We start from the raw sequence: 18403 nt of genomic DNA on the forward strand, positions 1-18403 counted from the left end.
ATAGTCATCAAAGTTTATGAATTGAATTTGAAGACTGACTAAATAGTTTAAGAGCACAAATACTATGTGCCAGTGAGTATTTTTTTCTGCCATATCAATATTTGTAGTAAGTGTGTATGTCAGGGACGGTAATTAAAAACCTGGATTTTTAATTCAGCTTTAGTTCAGCTATTTATGCTCAGTGATGTGGGCAAATCATATGGAAGCAAATTATTTAATAGGAAAGTGGACAAAAGTAGGGAAGTACCTTTTTTTTTTTTTCTTTTATTCAGCAACAGAGAATGACTTGCTAAATTATTAACTTTTTAGAGCACCTCTATGAAATTGTTTTCTATTGGAAGATAAGGGGTATTTGGGTACTGCTTTGCCCAGGATTAGTACTGAACTGTCCTGTTTGTGTATCTGTACACAGATACCACAGGTGGGGCAGCTGGTGCCTGGTTGGTGTGTTTTTGAGTGCATGCAGCCTCTTTGGACACTTTAACCTTTAGTCTTAGGTGCCTTCTTCTGAAGTACAGGTAGATTATTGTCCCCCTGCTCAGCTTGCTGGCTGCTCTACTGCACATATGTGGCTTGTGCTCTAGCATGGCCTTCTCCTTGCTGTGATTTCTCATCTCTGCTAAGTAGATATTAATACTTTTTTACATAAAAGTTGTGTCTTTTTCACGACTTTAAGAATCCCTCCAGCCTGCTTCCTCAGGGTTTAATGTGTTTTGTAAACCTAGCGTAATACCCCGATTAGTTTCATTGCTGCTTTCTTTGTTCTGGAAAAGAGAGGAAACTGATGTAATTTATGAAATGTGGACTGGAAGAGGTTTCCTTGAATGAGACATTTGACCTCCAATGTATGAGTTTGATAATAGACTCGCTGCCAGGGTTCAAAAGCAAAGTGTGTGTGGGTTTATGTCTTAATGTAAGAGAGCTTACTGAGACAGTGTCATGGGATTTGTGCTTTGAGATTACTGTTTATCCAGTGCCTGGTACCATACAGTACACCTGCAATTAATGAGAGAGAATGTAGCTGTTACTGTGTTTGTTTGAATGGCTGTGTACATTCATTATGCACTATATATTTTTAATTGAAGCACTTCGATTATTTTTGTTGGTTTTAATTCTGCAGTTTATGCATTTGCTCACTGAGATCTCCGATTTTATGTCGTGCATAATTGTTCTTACTATAAGAAGAAAGATTTTGATTTTTTGACTTTTTGACTTTTGGTTTTAGTCAACTATATTGCAATGACTTTTTGCACAAAACAGTTTTTGGGTTTTTTTTAAGAGATCAAGTATTTGAAGGTAGCATGATCAGCAAGGATAACTTCATTCTGTATGGGTATAACCTGTTTGTAGGTTGTGATTTATTCCTGGTTGATATTCAGTGTTCATCTAATTTTAGTTGCTGAACTGCCACCACTGAATTACAGAGTTACTGTATTTAAAATCTGAAGATAGGTTCTTACCTTAAGCTTCTGTTTCTTTTAACTATGAGCCCAGCTGTGTATAGAAGTGAGGACATACTGTTAGCATTGGAAACACATAATCACAGAATGATTATATGCAGGTGCTTTATTGAAGAGTTCTGGGAATCAGGGGTGCAGACCCAAATCTGACTCTGGCATGGATCCGAGATGAACATGTTTTTATACCCTTTTTGTTATATAACTATATATTAATTATTAAACCCATATTGTTCTATTGTATACTTTGATCTTATCCAAGTATGTATTCTTGTAATTTTCATTAGCCCCCCCCCCAAATATTCTTTCTCATGATTCTTGTTACGATTACATCGTTTCTCATGATTCTTATTACGATTAAACAATAATCATATTCAATTATCAAACAATCGTTACATTTTACAATCATATAATTTATCATATGATGATTACACAGGTGTAGCTTCACATGATCTAGAAAAAACAAAGCTCAATATTCGTTCCCAGGGCCTAGTTCCCTTTTCCAGGCCTACCAGACCCAATCTTCCTTTCCACCCCCCTGAATCTATTGTATGCAATTCCCATGATTTTTAGAAACATTTTAACCCTATGCTATCAATACAATCACACAACTTCATGATTTCCAAATAAGTTATAGATAAACCTTTGAATAGAATAGTGATGTAGCAGCAGTCCTTGAAGCCACAAATAGATACCATATTTTTGTTAATTCTACTTTGTGGTGTATCTCTCTGAAACTACTAACAGCTTTTTGCTAGTACACCATAGAGGAATATAGTCTCTACTTTCTTTTATATTAAATATACTGAGTGGTTTCTTTTTCAACTGGCACTGATACAGTGATAAAAAAGAAGGTAGTGCAATATGTTTGCAAGCAAGGGAAGCCAAAGCAGCATTACAGATACCACTAATTCTGCTCATCCCCTACGCCCTCCCCTCTTTTTTTAAAGTTTTCCTTTTTGTTTTATTGTTCATGCGTGGTCTGGCAATCTAAGGTCTTAATCTTTCACAAACAAAGTTCATATAGTCAGATACCATTAAGGTCTGAGATGATGCCAAGGCTGATCCTACTGTGGGCCCTCTCACTTTAGGTTGTAAAATGTGTTTGACAGCAGGGTCATCTTACTGAATATATTTGTAGAGCAGGTTATTATGATGATAAGTTTTAAGAAACTCAGCAACCAGCTTTATTTAATTAAAATTATATAAAAACCCCCCATATTTTAAAACAAATTCTTTAAAAAGATTTCCTTGAAATGATACTTTCTTTAAACATTTAGAATCTATGATAGAATCTATGATAACTATGTCTTGCCTGGAGACTGATGATACCATATGTAAAGGCACTTGCTTAACTGAAATTTGGAAGAGACATGCATAGTTTGCAATGAAAAGCCTCTTAGGAGTTAAAATGAGCCAAAGAGCTAGTGCCACCAAATTTGGCAGGCATGATTTAGCCAAGTTGGCTGTCACAAATCACCTCCTTTTTTTCCTGTGTGTCTTAGCATAGTCTCCAGCAGCTTCTGCTCCATGATCTTGGTGGGCAGAGAAGTGAGACTGAGTTTGGTGGGCAGAGAAGTGGGTTTGTAGTTGCCCCGGTCTTCCTTACTTTCCTCTTTAAAAATGGACTTATGTTCCTCCTTTTCCAACATCACCAGACTGCTGTGACTTTTCAAATATGATGGATCGTGGCTTAGCCATATCCTCTGGCAGTTTGTTCAGGGGCCGTGGATGTGTCTCATCAGGTCCCATGGACCTGTGCAGCATCAGGCTCTGTAGATGGACTCAAACCTGTTCTTCTCCTACTTTGGGCAATGGCTCTTCATTCTCCTGATTCCTCCATTTGCCTTTCATGACTTGGGTGGTGTGACTGGAGCACTTGTCAGTGAAGATTGAGGCAAAAAAAGTTGTTGACTGCCTCAGCCTTCTTTCTGCATGTCTCAGGTAACCATGTCTCCCTTTTCCACACAGAGAGAGCCTGCATTTTCCCTAGTCTTCCACCCTCTGTAGGATTCATTTTTGTGTTTGAGTTTGTCTGGGAGTTCCTTGTTTATCCATGCAGGTTTCCTGGCTATTTTTGCCTGACTTCCTCTTTGTTGGGGTGCATCACTCCTAAGCTTGGAGGAGATGGTCCTTGAATATTAACCAGTTTTCTTGGGCCCCTGTTCCATTCAGATCTTTATCCCATGGCGCTCTACCAAGCAGATCTCTAAAATTACTTGAATAGAAGTCAAGTCAAGCAGCTCTAGGAGTTCATCTGTCTTTTTTATAGTTGATTTTTCTTAAGAAAGTTTATTTGAAAGTAGTAGTTGATTAACCTGTCAGTCCCAAGATTCACTAAGTAGCACAAGGGGTGTGGTTGTCTATGGCTGACTGTTCTAATTTCCTGTGCCTCCTTGGATCCATGCTGGAGCTGGTGGAATGGGTATTGGTTTTACTTCCATTTTTCTGTCTCCAAGACCTTCTTTGTGCCTGTGGATGGATTTGTTTGCTTTGCCAACTCACCGTTTATCAAAGACTTCATTAACTTCTTCTTTTACAGGGAATGCAAAGGGCAACCAATGTTACCTACCAAGCTCATCATGTCAGCAGGAATAAGAGAGGCCAGGTGGTAGGAACAAGAAGTGGTTTTCGTGGATGCACAGTCTGGTTAACAGGTACAGCAGTGGATTTCTGAGGATCCTTTCGTTTTAGTTACTCCTTTGAAAAGCTACTTAGCTGTAGCTCTTTTTTGCATGCAAAGTTCAATGTTTGTGAAATCTAAGACCTTGATGCAATTTTATTACTATTTTTAGGTAGACCAGCAGGAAATTGCTTTGGGACATATAGTAACTTGAAAATGTATTTTGTTCAGTGCTCTGGGAGGGTTGTTTTTTTGGTACTGTCTGCTACTTAATTCTGGTTTTCTTTGTGTATGTTGCCTTTTTTTTCCCCTTTCTTTTAATTTTAACAAATTCTGTCTCTTTGTACTGTTCATTTTATCTATTTAGAAATGAAATGCAGCTTTTTTTTGTAAGAGTCTGTACTTCTGGATCTTTTCTGTAAAAGCCTCTTCTCTTTGGATTGTTCCTATCTCTTTGACATTTCCATAACATTTCAACATAAACCTGTGCCATTGGGCAGCAATTGCATGTTTAGGCAATACATTTTGGCAGTTATTTCTGAAATCAGCTTTGTGGGGTTTTTTTGTAAATAGAGGAGGTAAATACATTCTGGAAGACATTTTTTGTTTCGTAACAGTGAGGGAATTTTTTTTGTTCTGTCTTTCAAAGTTTTTGGAAGCTTTAAAATATTTCCTGGAAAGTTTTGGTTTTTTTTTTTTTCAGTTAAAACTGGAATTTTAAAAATAGCAAAATATGTCATTTAATTTGGCTTGTAAACCATTTAGAATGCTGTTGTATTGCAACATAAAAGATCCTCACAGAGTTTTAGAAACTTACTACATTTACACTAAGTAAAACTGATTTCCACTAGTGTTAGTAAATGTGTGTGAAATGTGAATCAGTCATTGATAACAAACTGCTGAGAGCCATTCCAAGCAGATTTGATACAGTGACTTGCTGTCATATATTTCTTTGGAAAAATAATGGAGCCCTTTCTCTCGCTGTTTCCATCACACACCTCCAGCCTCTTTCTCAATGCATGAATGATCTGGTGAGCTGCCTTTCTGTTTCTTTTGGTAATTCATTAATCTAATTTTGAAGAATGTCATGGTAAAAATGTTTTCTCAGTTATCTACATGGCAATGTTTTCTAGTCAATGTTCTTTTTAAACAAATGTAATCTTAATGCCCAATTTCCTTTTTTTTTTTTCAGGAAGGAGGGTGGTGGTGGTAAGATATCAAGAATGTGTGTGGGAAGCTAGGTTGTTGAAGGTGTTTGAACAGTAATGTGAAAGGGTGAAAATTACTGTAGGCATTGAAGTAAGCAATATTAACCATTCTAGAATCGTGCAAGCATGAGTTTCAAAATTCTTATAGCTATTAGAATAAAAGCTGAAATATTGGTACACTCCAAGATTCTCTCACTTTCTCAGCAATCATGGAGTGGCAGTGTATGGGAAGAGCTTTCAGGGATCACTTTTCATTTTTCAAAGTAACCTTTATTTGAGAGCTCTATTTTAATGAATGTTGACTTAGAGGGTCCTAGTAAAGAAAACTGAAGAACTCAGAAAAAATATGGAAAAAACATTGCTTTCATGTGTAAAATAATATGCAATTTTTAGAGTGTAAATTAAAGATTTGTCAGCTTGAAGAATGTTTTTAAATTCATTAATGTATAACCTTAACTTGTGCAATTAATTACATGTTGGAGACCAAATGATGTGTGAAAAGACAGAGTGTTTGAGTGAATAGCAAGCTAGATGTGGGGACAAAAATGGCAAGTCAAAGACTGCATCAGTGAGAAGTAAATGATGAAGTTGCTGAAATTTTCTTTTGGACTGCTGTGCTGTTATGGGGACGTACTTAATTGTTGCCAAAAGAAGACTGTTCTGTTTCCTGCCTTGTGTTCCTTCTCTTGCCTTGCACACACTGTACCTCTTGCCCAGCTCAACACTGAGCTGATTCAGCTTGGGAAATCATCAGTGAAGTTACCACAGCCTCCCCCCCACACACACAAAAGGGAGAAAAAGGGAAAAAAAACACCTGAGTGTGGGGGGGTGAGGTTAACAGACTGAGTTGGCTAATGGACACCAAAGGAAGCAATGCAATGACTCCTTTTCTTCAAGTTACCTCACAAACCGTCAAGGTTTCCTTTGCACTTCGTGGTTTTCTTAGGACACACTTCTTAGCATGGTCGCTTTTCCTTTGCCATAGATGTCTTGGAAGTAACACCAAGCTGCTGTTTTGTGTGGGGTTTTTTTTTTGTTTTGGCTTTCTCCATTCTCTGAAAGTTAGAATAAATATTAATCACCACTAATAAAAACATTTTTCTTCACCCAGTAGTGCTACATTTTTTTTTGTACTACCATTACCCTTTTTCTTTTCCCCCTCACTCTAAGGGTAATGTCAACTGATGAAGATCTGAGTTTGTGTTCCATTTACGAATTGACTTCTTGGTATAAGCAGAAGCATGTGCTCCAGATAAATTGAAATCTACTCTGAAAAAATTATTTAAATACATTTCCAACTGAAAGTGAACAGTGGACTTTTTAGGGTCAACATAGGTTTGTTGCCAAAGAATTCTAATTTAGACCAGAGTTTGATAGTATAATTTTCCTTGTTGCTAACATATTCCAGTAAGTGGAGCATCACCGTTTTTTGTGTCTTGAGCAAGTCAGTGGTGTCTAATTCAGTGCATCATCTCTATACGAAGCAGCAGAGCTTGTGGCCAAACGCTTACCTGCTTCAAATTGCACACTTTTCCCTTACTCTCTCTTTACCTATTACCTGTGTAAAAGCCACTTGTCTTCTATTCCAAGTAAGCTTATCCAAAAGGCATTGTTGCTGATGCCTGTCACTTTGGGATTTTCGTAATATACATGTACTACAGCTTGTCTTAACTTGTTGCTATGCTTATATATTTATATTATTATTGAATATTTTAGGTCTATCTGGTGCTGGGAAGACTACAGTGAGCATGGCACTGGAGGAGTATTTAGTATGCCATGGTATTCCATGTTACACATTGGATGGTGACAATATTCGCCAAGGCCTTAATAAGAATCTGGGTTTCACACCAGAAGATAGAGAAGAAAATGTGCGTCGTATTGCCGAAGTTGCTAAATTGTTTGCAGATGCTGGTTTGGTGTGCATTACTAGTTTCATCTCTCCTTATGCTCAGGTAAGTGGGAAAAACATCTAAATGAAATGTAGGGAAAAATGCAAAATATCGTTCAGAATCCTAGTTACAGAAATCCATTTCTGAACTTAGCCAGAATCAAATACTTATTTCATTTTTTTTGGTGACATTTGTGCTTTATGGAGATGATTACTCAAAACAGAAATATTAATTTTAAATATAACATGTTTACATTAGTTCTATAACTAGAACTATCCTTCAATCCATTAGAGAGAATTATTACTCTAGTATTACAAACAAACTCAAATGATGTTCCAAGAAAGATTATTAAAGTTGCAATATCTCGTTTGATCCATGTAGATTCCAGTACTTTATAAATATGAAGACTAGCTGTACACTTAACCTGAAGACTTAGGTAAATCACTTTTAAAAGCATTTTTTTCATTAGTGAATGAATGGTGAGAGCTTTATTTTTACCAAATGACTTAAGGGAAAAGTGTTTTAATTGCTTGTAGGTGCTATTTACTTCATTACATGTGTATACAACATGACATTAGATAATACTAAAAATTAGTGTAAATCCACCTTCACATTGTTGTGTGAAGACTGTTTTCATCCGTGTATAAGAACCTGGAGGGCAGAGACAAAAAGAATGTGTGAACACCCAAGTATCTTGAAGAATTACCCAGGGACTTTAAGCTTAGGTGTTTCACAGCATGAGAATGTGTTATTTCTTTGGTTAGAGTTCTTCTGATAATAATTTGGGGAACTCAAACCCTACAGTAAACAGAAGTCTTTAGATATGAGAAAAATAACTAATAAACAATGTTTAGTAAGAGAAGATTTTAGTGGATTTTGGAAGGCTTTTTTTGTTCTCTCAATGAAAGTCACCAATATTGTTCCAATGCTTGGCAAGCCATAAAAGTAATATGATAAAATAATGCAAATAATACAATATCTTGACTACTCAAGTCTTGTCAAATGAAGGAATGTAGGGAAAAACTGGTGCTTGGGAGAGAAGGGTGGTTATATCAAGAGCAGCAGGTAACACCTTCTCCCGGCTGTACTCAGCTGGGCAGATGGAATTCCTCAGACATATATGTATAGATATAGAAAACCCTGCACTCTATTGGCTGGGTTTGGCTGTGGGTTTTTCTTATAAATCAAGTTTAATGTAAAATATCTCACATCTTTCTGTCAGCTTTTACCATGTGATCTACTGTAGCCAAAGTGATGTAGCTTGCAGGGCATCAGTTAATCAAATCGCATTTCTATTTTCAATCTTTGAAAGTTTGTTTACATTGTGCTATCAGCTTCTTTAAAATGAACTTCAAAGGCAAAAACGAGTAAAAATATGTGGAGGTAAACTTTTAGGATTTTTCTTCTGTTTTCTTCCAGGATCGTAATAATGCCAGACGAATTCATGAAGGGGCAAGTTTACCTTTTTTTGAAGTATTTGTGGATGCTCCGTTGCATGTCTGTGAGCAGAGAGATGTTAAAGGACTCTATAAGAAAGCCAGGGCTGGAGAAATTAAAGGTGAACCTAGATGTATTTACATCCTTTCTGCATAAGTGAAACATTGGTGTAATTTGATTCCACATAAGTGGATGTGCTCAAGTCTGAGTTTATCATCCTTAAAAAGATCCTGTATTCAGGACAGGACTGAGAAGAAAATTGGAATTGACTTCTAACTCATAGAATTTACTAGTTAAGTGTGTAGGACAGCAAAAGGGTAAAAGTGGCTAACCACACACAAAAAACACAACAGAAAACACATAATGACTGAGGATTAGTCTTGTCTCCTTTGTGTGTCCATTGGCTAGTTAAAAAGAGCCTGATTCTTTCTAAGGTCTTTAAAGAACTGCATTAATAAAACTTGCTACTTTCTACCAAAAAGTAAAACGTGGCCACTGTCTACCTGTAGACCACTAAGAACACTTCTGAAGATACTAACTTTTAAATCTGTGTTCTATTCTAGTGCCCATGAACGTTATTTCCTATTCTCAGCATCGGGTCAAGGTTTAAGTATAACCTGCAATAAAGAAAGCTATGCAATCATTCATTGCAAGTATTGTTTCAAGTGCTGCTTTGCTCTGTGTTACATTACGGTTTGCAGAGGCTGATGATAGGTCTGTCATCAGATAGATAGTAGCAAAGCAGTTGTTTTAAAGTAATCACTTTCGGGGGTGGAGTTTGCAGATACTGTATGAATTCACCTTAATCAAACTGATCTAAAATTCAAGAAATCTAAGGCATTCTGTATGAGTGGTTCTTTGATACTTCTAGTACTACACAATATTTCATGCAACCACCAGGAATAAAGAAAGCTGAACTAAGATTTGTTCAAAATCGAAGTAAGATGTCTTGAGCTGACACTATAGAAAGATACAGTTCTGTACAGAATCCTTATTTGTGCCAATTTTGTGAACATCCTTAATATTTTGTTAATTTTGCAAGCCCCATAATGGAATTGTGTTCCTGAAGAAGTGGCAGTGAAGTAAACAGTGCCTGGGCAAGATGCAAGTGGGTGTAGCAGTGGCTATACCTTATGACCTATCTGATATATGGAGGATAAAAATGAAACAAACTTGCCAGTTTATAAGGAATGTCAGCAACTGTTATCTTCTTTTTCTCTGGAAATGGTAATGAGACACTTCCTTTGCCTCCTGTTCCCGCTCCTCCTGGAATCAGATCCTTTTAAAGTATACAGGTTTTGGAAAAGCAATTCTCTTTATCATATGGGATACTGCAGTAATTGATATTTTTCTTACATGAGGAACTAAACTACTGATTTTGAGGGTATTTAAATCCAAAGCGAAAAACTGGAGTTCTAATGTTTGCATTTGCACTTGTGGAGGATGCAAATGTTGAGTTATTGAAGCCCAGCTAGTATTCCTGACGCAGATCTGACTTGTAGCACTTCTACTCTTTGCCTTTGGGCTTGATTTTTCCTCCCGGTTTATGCATTGGTGGTTAGAATCTCCACAATTTCAAAGCAGATTGCAAGCTAAGTAAGCCAGAACAAGTGTCACTGGTAGCTTGTACAGTCTGTGACAGTTATTATAATAAACAAAGTCATCAATCTTACATTAGCAGTTATCTTGAGATGAGTATATTAACTAAACTAATGTAAAAGGTGTTGAAATTCCTTACTTTGGAGTACTGCTTGGTGATATTACTGTAAATTTACATATATACTGGATGTTCATAATGTTTTTTCATGTTTTAATAATTTTTTAAGAGCAACAATCAGCTGATCATGAAGGAAAGTGGATGCATGACTAACTCTAGGTTGATGTGCACAGTTCTCCTGCCAGTGCTCTTTTTTTTATTCACAGTAAAAATCAAATAGCTTCACCAACAAAAAGTGCTGTATATGTACTGCAGAATGCTGAAGTTTGATGCTGACAAAGAGTCTGATAAAGAAAAAAACTGCTGATTTCCCTAAGAATTCCTGTATTAAGGAAACTAAAAGTCCATGTTCTTGCCTGTTATGTTCATTTATATATAGAAAACTGTCTGTGAACAGCATTAAAATGAAGTCATCATTTGGAAGAAGTCACCTAATGTTTTTTGTTTTCTGTTCTGTAGGTTTTACTGGGATTGACTCTGAGTATGAAAAACCAGAAGCCCCAGAGCTTGTGCTGAAAACTGATTCCTGTGATGTGAATGATTGTATACAGCAAGTTGTGGAACTTCTTCAAGAGAGGGTGAGCAGAAATGGAGACATATCTTAGAAACTTTTTTTCCAAATATTTGTACCCGTAATCGTAATGTAAGTGCTGGGAAAAACAAAGACAGTTTTTGATACATAAAGGCTTATGCATCTTTCAATTCAAACTTTTAAACTTATCCTATTGTGTGTTTCCTTTTTAAGCCTCAACATTGCGCAGCATTTATCTCCAAGTGAAATAAGAGTTGGACAAGTGGAAAATTAATTAATATGAATAACTGGAAGGGAGAGGAGGCTGTCTCAGTTGTTACAGAACCAATAGTGAATGCTGATTTAAAAATGCTAGCAACCAACTTTTAAGAGTCTGTATTTTCACATTGCCTCTATAGTGTACAAATTAATATATACTGGGGATGTGAAGAGACAGGGGTGCAGTGATTTGATCTCACTTAAATAGGAGCTGCTGTACTTGTGTCTGCTTTCCCTTGTTTCCATTGTTTTTCTTGTACTAGTAAAACTGTTCCTGCAGTTGTGTAATGACCAGCTCAGAAAACTGATCTTGACACAGCTGAATTGAGTTTATGGCTCATAGCTTCTGAAAAGGTAGATCTCTTTCCTTGTTCATGCCTGTAATCTACACCATCCGTTTTGAAGTCTCTGGGCCTTCTCCTGTTGCCTGATAAGTGGATTTGGCTCATTACCCAATCTAAAAAACCTCACCCCCAGCAAACCCCACATGGAAAACAAAACAGATAAAAAAAACCCTAAACCCAACACTAAAAGTGAAGGTAGTGAAGAGATGGCTTTATCCTCTTGAAACCATACCCCCAGATTCCTCATGTGGAAGAAATTTGTTTCCTTACATTCTTATCTGTAGTCAGTGGGTAGTGGATGACATTCCAGACAACTATTTCTTTTTAATTGAGATACTCTTGCAGACAATAACTCATGTTTTTTTATATGAGTTGGATGTTTTGGAAATTTAGGGTATAGACAGTAGTTTGAGTAAAGCTCCACCAAGTGTTGAAGTTGATACAAGCAAAAGACCTCATCATGTAGCCAGCATGAGTTAATTTTAACCCTCTGTGTAAGTACAGGTCTGGAGAGATTTAGTCTCTTGTACTGAAATTTTCAAGAGAACTCCTCATGGATGACTGCTTGCTCAGGGTTGCTCAGGAGATAAGACAGGGAAGAAAACTGTAAGAGAATTCTAGATTTTTGCCCAAATCCCCATTTGCATATTTTTTGGGGGGAAGAAAATAGGAGAGCTGTGTAGAAGTCCTGCCTATGAGAGGTGGCAGTTCCTGACTGTGGGGGCCCTGTGCCTCCTGCTCAGAGCAATTCATAGCTGTAGAAACTTTTGTCACAAGTGCCAAGATAATGATCCGTGAAGGCTTGCACTGGTACACAGTGCTGCCTGCTGGCTCCTAGCCCAGTCAGCTTTGTTTAAGGCACATCTAGCAGTTTTTCCTTTTCTTTGAAGATAAGAGTATAACGAATGGCAAGACATCTCAGTGGTTGCTTAGTTCAATGAGAGACAACGAAATCAAGGTAAGGCTAAACAGGCACATCTTGTTTTAGACCATGTTAATGCAGTGTTATCTTGAGAATATAATTTCTGTAGATTTCCTGTATTTTGAACAAGAGGTCTTATAAGAAAGCTGAAACAGGACTTTTTATAAGGGCATTTAGGGAGAGGACAAGGCTTTAAACTGACAGAAGGTAGTTTAGATTAGGTATCATGAAGAAATTCATTACTGTGAGCCTGGTGAGACACTGGAACAGGTTGCCCAGAGAAGCTGTGGACTCCCCATCCCTGGAGGTGTTCAAGGGCAGGTTGGATGGGGCTTTGAGCAACCTGGTCTAGTGGAAGTTGTCCCTGCCCTTGGCAGGGAGGTTGGACCTAGATGATCCTTAAGGTTCCTGCCAACCCCAACCATTCTGTGCTTCTCTGATTCTATGAAATAAATTGTTTGGCATTATAAAAGCATTTGTCAGCATTAAGAGAACGGGTGCCTGTGCTGCAGAGAAGATGATCTGCATGCTCTACTGTAAATAACAAGAGCATATCCAGGAGCTCAAGAGAAGCAATTTTGCAATTTTATATGGCACTTGTAATATCTTTTCTGGATACATTGTCCAGGTTTGTGCCCTTCTCCTTCACCCAGAAGAAAACAGACATTGATGTGCTTCCGTGAGCTGAGCAGAAGGTCGCCAAGATGGTCAGAGGCTGGAGTATGTCACTCTACAAGGCGAGGCTGAGGGGGAAGTAGAATTTTGTTCAGCCTGGAGAAGAGAAGACTAACGGAGTTCTTGTGGCAGTTTCTGTCATCCAAGTGGGAGAACATAGGGAAGACTAATGAAGACTTTTCTTAGAGGTGTACAAGGGTAGGATGAGGAGCAGCACAAGAGATGAAATATGGGAGATTAAAATTATATATAGGGGCAAAAAACCTTTTCCTATAAAGATGGTCAGTTATTAGAACAATTTGCTTTGAGCATTTGTGGATGCTCTGTCTGCATGCTTGTCCACATTAAATGCTGGGTTGGCCAAGGTTCTGAGCAGCCTACTGTAGTGGGACCAGTTTTGGGCAGCAGGCTGGACTGGATGATCTCCAGAGGCAATCAGCATCAGCAAAGAACCCACCACTCCAGTGTGTGGAGGCACATTTCCATAATGCATCTAGTTTATTTTTTTTATTATTTTGCCATTTTGTATATGAATGCATTGAGAAATAATAAATATTGAGGAATATTCCGTAACTTGTCCTTTGGTAGAATTAAGCTTTCAGTAAAACTGATACCTTCGGTACCTACTAGATGGCTTGCTAGTCTAGCATTTTCCTGATTCCTAAAATTCATGCAGTTTAATGATGCATGGATTCCTTTTGTTGCTGGTTTTCTTGTTTTGTTGGTTTTTTTTTAATCTAAGTTGATGTTTTAAGTACCAGTTTCATGTGTGCAAGGGAGTCTAGGTTTACTAATCCTACAAGTTCTCTACATGTCAGACTCAGTTGCTGGAACTGTCTTCAAGCTGTTTACGTTTGTATGATGAAGTAGGTTGTTGACAGAAGCTGCATTGTGAAACCTTTGTTTTGCCCATTAGTGAGACACTATAACCAGGATAATACTTGAACAGATCTTTTTAATAGGCACGTTTATTTTAAGCTATTGATGGTTTGTGAAATTAGGACATCCTAGCCTGGTAATGAGCCAAGATCCAGAGGGAAATCTGTGAAGCAGAATAGTGTGCACTCCATCATTATAGTGTTGCTTACAGGAGGCAATACCTTCATTTGATGCTGGGCTTCTTGTGACAGGAGTCTGCTGCAGCTCTCCTGGGCTGTAATGCTGCTGCTCAGGCAGAGAAAACAAAAGGCTGATTTTGCCTAACTTACATTGTAATAAAATCTGCTTGCAAAATGATGTCTGATATGTAATGGACCAAGCTTTTCCTTATAAAACACCATTTCTAAGTGCTAGTTTAATTCATCTTGTTTTGATGTGTCTTTGAGGATACGAATTATGCAACAGCCAGTGAGAGTCATCACATCTTGTTACTCCCACAGTCCTTTTATCTCTCGCTTGTCAGCATTCTGGTGCCTTTGTTTTACTTTCCATGGAGGTAGTGCCTAAGATCTGATAAATACATTAAAATTCCTCAGCTAACACTGTGTTTTCTACAAGTATGCCTGTTTACTCTTGCCTGCATATACTGGAAAATTAAAGATAATTTATTTATTGTTGTAATGGGTCTATATATACTCTGCTCCAAGGGTGAGCTTTTTTCCTCCAAAAGTAAAGCCTTACAAAGGTTTCTCAAACACAGAAAAATGTGTTTTAAAAAGAACACTTGGCCTCTTTTCACTGATTTTTTTTGCTACTGAACATCACTGGAACACTTGACTGGATATTGACATATTACACCATCCTTTGTTGGAGAAGACTCTTTACACTTTTATCATGATGACCATCTCTTTTAATTATGGTTTTATCTTTGTGTTGGTCTCTGAACAAGTTTAAGGTCTTGAGCATTGTGGAGTGAGCATATCTTGTTTAATACACATGGAAGAATGCTGAAATTTTTTTTAAATAAAAAATTGATATGTTGGTTATAGAGCTTGATTTTGGTTCATTGCGTACATATGCACAGATGACATCACATTTAAATATTCTAAGAGTTAGTATATAGATAAAAATACTGATGTTATGTCATTAGCTGTAGGAAATACATTTAATTTGTACTTCTGTATTAATTTTCAATAGAGAAGGAGCTTTATTTATTTTACCTTAGAGTTACAATTTCTAATGTATCTTGTATAGTGAATGACCTAAATTCAAAAATGCTCAGTTTCTAAATCTTTAGTTTTTCAGCATGTGTAAAAGCATAGAGTCTGCCTTTCTACTATAGATACTGTAGGCATTAATAAGTCATAAAAACTTCACTCAATTCAATAGTTAAATATTTACTAGATAAATGTTATATGGGTTACTTAAGGTTTAGAAAAAATCTCTTGTTAGAATGTTTCACTTTAGCCAATCTGCTCGCTTGAGTAACTAGCAATATATCATAATCCTGGAACAGTGCTGGGTTTTAGATGAGTAATAATTGCATAATTAATAAACTCTTGCTATTGTGTAGTGCAACATTAAACTTTTACTTCTAAATGTGTGTTACATTAAGTTCTGTTTAATTCTTGTATACAGGACATTGTACCAGTGGATGCCTCTTACGAGGTGAAAGAGCTTTATGTGCCAGAAAATAAGCTACAGTTGGCCAAAACTGATGCTGAGTCTCTGCTAACCCTGGAAATAAATAAGGTATTGTGTGTTCAGCTGTCTCATTGCTGCAGTTGAGGGATGGTCTGATCTGTTGCTTAGTGTAAGTAGATGTAGTTGAAATACCTGGTTACAGAATACACCTTGATGTACTTGTTTCCTCTTCCCTTGAGCGAAAGCACAGCTTCTGTGGCTTCTTTGTTTATAAAGCCTGTTCTTGTCAAACCTGACCAAGTCTTAGTAATGCACATGCAGAAATAATGGGGACCACACACTAAGTCATAGTGTGATGAGTGCTAAGGAAGGAAATTATGTGTAAACTGATATCTCATACTAAAATAAGTACTAGTCCAGAGAGAATTTTACTTCTGGATTGTCTCACTAGTTCATGAAAAAAAAATTATTTCTCATTTGGTTAAAGATTAGACCTTTTAATATTTACACCCATAATTCTGATATTTTTTGTGGTAATTGTATGTGTTGCTATAATTTTTTTTCTTTAACATCTTTGGTATCTTGTTTTGCTAGATAAAGGCAAGTGGGATTCTCTAATTTTGTTAAGATTAACTATCAAGATTTACAAAATAAAATTTGTTGTTGTGTGTTTGTTGGTTTGGTTTTTTAAACAAATGGAAATTTGATCGAGTGTAGGGATTGGAAAATAGGCAAAAATATGAACAGTAAGGAACAAATGGTTCTTTTTTCCTTACTTGTAGAAACTTTGAATTATTTGTGATTAAAAACTGTAATACTGAGAAATCTTCCATTTGTACTGTCCTACATTTTAGAATTAAATCATGATCTATTATGGTTAATACCTGATGCCAGTAATTAAGCAGCAACTTTGATCTGCTCTAACTCTATTTCTTCATTTCTTTACAAGGTGGATATGCAGTGGGTACAAGTGCTAGCAGAAGGTTGGGCAACACCCCTGAATGGCTTTATGAGAGAGAGAGAATACCTCCAGTGCCTTCACTTTGACTGCCTCCTTGATGGTAGGGTAAAACATAGCATTTGGAAAACTGAGCAAACTAATCATACTTCTAAAATATTTTTGATGCTTTGCTTCTTAGTGGTGGCGTGTTAGCACATTATCAGGCTTGTGCACAACTTGAGGTCTGGGATAAAAAATAGAATATTTTAATAATCAATTTTAGATGTGATGGTTTTATTCTTTTTATACCTACCATCGTATTAGAATTTGAATATTTTGTCTTTTTGACTTTACAAAATTTTTTCAAATATCTTAATTTTTGAAAATAATTTAATTCTAAAATGCACATTTCTAATTTGTTTTGAAGAAATTGGTCTTAGAATTTGGAATTGCAATTTAATTGCTACTTAGCTGTGTGACCAAAAGATTTGTTTTATATTAGTGATGAAGGAAAGGACAACAAACTGACTTAAGTGCTGGGGCTGCTGCAAGTGTGAAATCAGAATTTGAGTATGAACAATTGTCGCATTTAATTGAATTACTATGAATTAGTAATTATCCTGGGGGATTTAAATGAATAAATTTTATTTTGCATTGCCAGTTGGCTAGGAACTTTGTTAAGATAGTGGTTAAGTCATAACATCCTCAGGTTTTGGAGTTTGATTGTGACCCTCTGTCATTTTTCATTTATTCCTCTTTGAAGGCTGTTTTACTCCAGCCTTTTTCCTATATTCATGCTTCTTTTTGCATTGCTCTTACCTTGCTAGAGACCAAATAGCACAACAAAAAGAAGTCACTTTTCTCTTAATTCTGTGATGTGATGTGACTTCTGTCATCCTTCTTATATTTCTTAACTCCCTTTTAGGGACCTTCTAGGTGCTATCCTAGACAACATAATGTCATCCTGTTACTTTGCAGTATAATTTTGGGCTGCTAGTTTTGTTCTTATTTCATTTGCCTTCTGTACATCCATCCAGGTGAAAAGTCCCCTGCAGATGACATGTAATGCATTCAGCTGCTAAAATAGCTTGTAGGTCCTAGTTCTGTCCTGTAATTTTCTGTAAATCAAGATTTTTATAAGGCATTTAAGACCTTGTATAGGTGAGTGTTTCAGCTATAAAAATATAGCAATTTTTAAACTTCTTTTGCTGTTTTGCGTATCTCATCTGTGCTACAAAATATATGAGTAATGAAAAATAGCAACTTATTGATGGAAACAATTTTTAGCTCTTAGCTTGAATAAAATCATGTTCCTCTAGATGTCCTTTTGCTGATTTCCTCTTTTTAGAGATCTACTACAGCACTTACACGTGTAAATTTTTTAGAAAAATATGATTGCCTTAAAGCTGGTTTGCTACTTGCAGCAGTGGCAACATTTAAATAAAAAAAAAAATCCTCAAAGTTTTCACCTTTCTTGGTATGTGAGTTCTGGGTCTTACAGCAGCAGTCATTTTGCAGGGCTTTGATTCTGAAGAGAGGGAAATGGTTTATTACCTGTAATGTATCTTGTCCTTTGGGCTTTAAAAACAGTGTTTATATTGACTGATTTCTAAGCTATGGAGATCAGTGCAGATGTATTGATAGTCTCTCTTTAAAGATTAAGTTTTCTGGAAAAGTCTCATCCTGACACTATGCTCATCTGTGATTTAACAGACTTGCTGCAATACCTTTCCTCAGTTTCTTATTTGTACAGTGGCTGAAGAAAAATGTAGAAGATGATAGATATTTATTGCTGGTCATGGACAAAATAATCTACAGGTTTGACATCTCTTCATACTTAGAAATATTTCTTTTAAAATGTTTTTTTTTTTTAAATTA

General features: G+C 36.6%; 1 protein-coding gene across 1 annotated transcript in view; it reads left to right on the forward strand.

Moving 5' to 3' along the window:
- The window catches only part of PAPSS1 (3'-phosphoadenosine 5'-phosphosulfate synthase 1), a 39117-nt gene that overhangs the window by 4317 nt on the left and 16397 nt on the right, over positions 1–18403 (forward strand). The window contains exons 2-7 of the mRNA XM_014878338.2: positions 4000–4114; positions 7005–7240; positions 8597–8735; positions 10791–10909; positions 15580–15693; positions 16535–16646. Coding sequence (XP_014733824.1) covers positions 4000–4114; positions 7005–7240; positions 8597–8735; positions 10791–10909; positions 15580–15693; positions 16535–16646 — 835 coding nt within the window. The remainder of the gene's footprint in view (positions 1–3999; positions 4115–7004; positions 7241–8596; positions 8736–10790; positions 10910–15579; positions 15694–16534; positions 16647–18403) is intronic.

Source organism: Sturnus vulgaris, chromosome 4 (assembly GCF_052056855.1).
Source record: "Sturnus vulgaris isolate bStuVul1 chromosome 4, bStuVul1.hap1, whole genome shotgun sequence".
Classification (NCBI taxonomy): Eukaryota; Metazoa; Chordata; class Aves; order Passeriformes; family Sturnidae; genus Sturnus; species Sturnus vulgaris.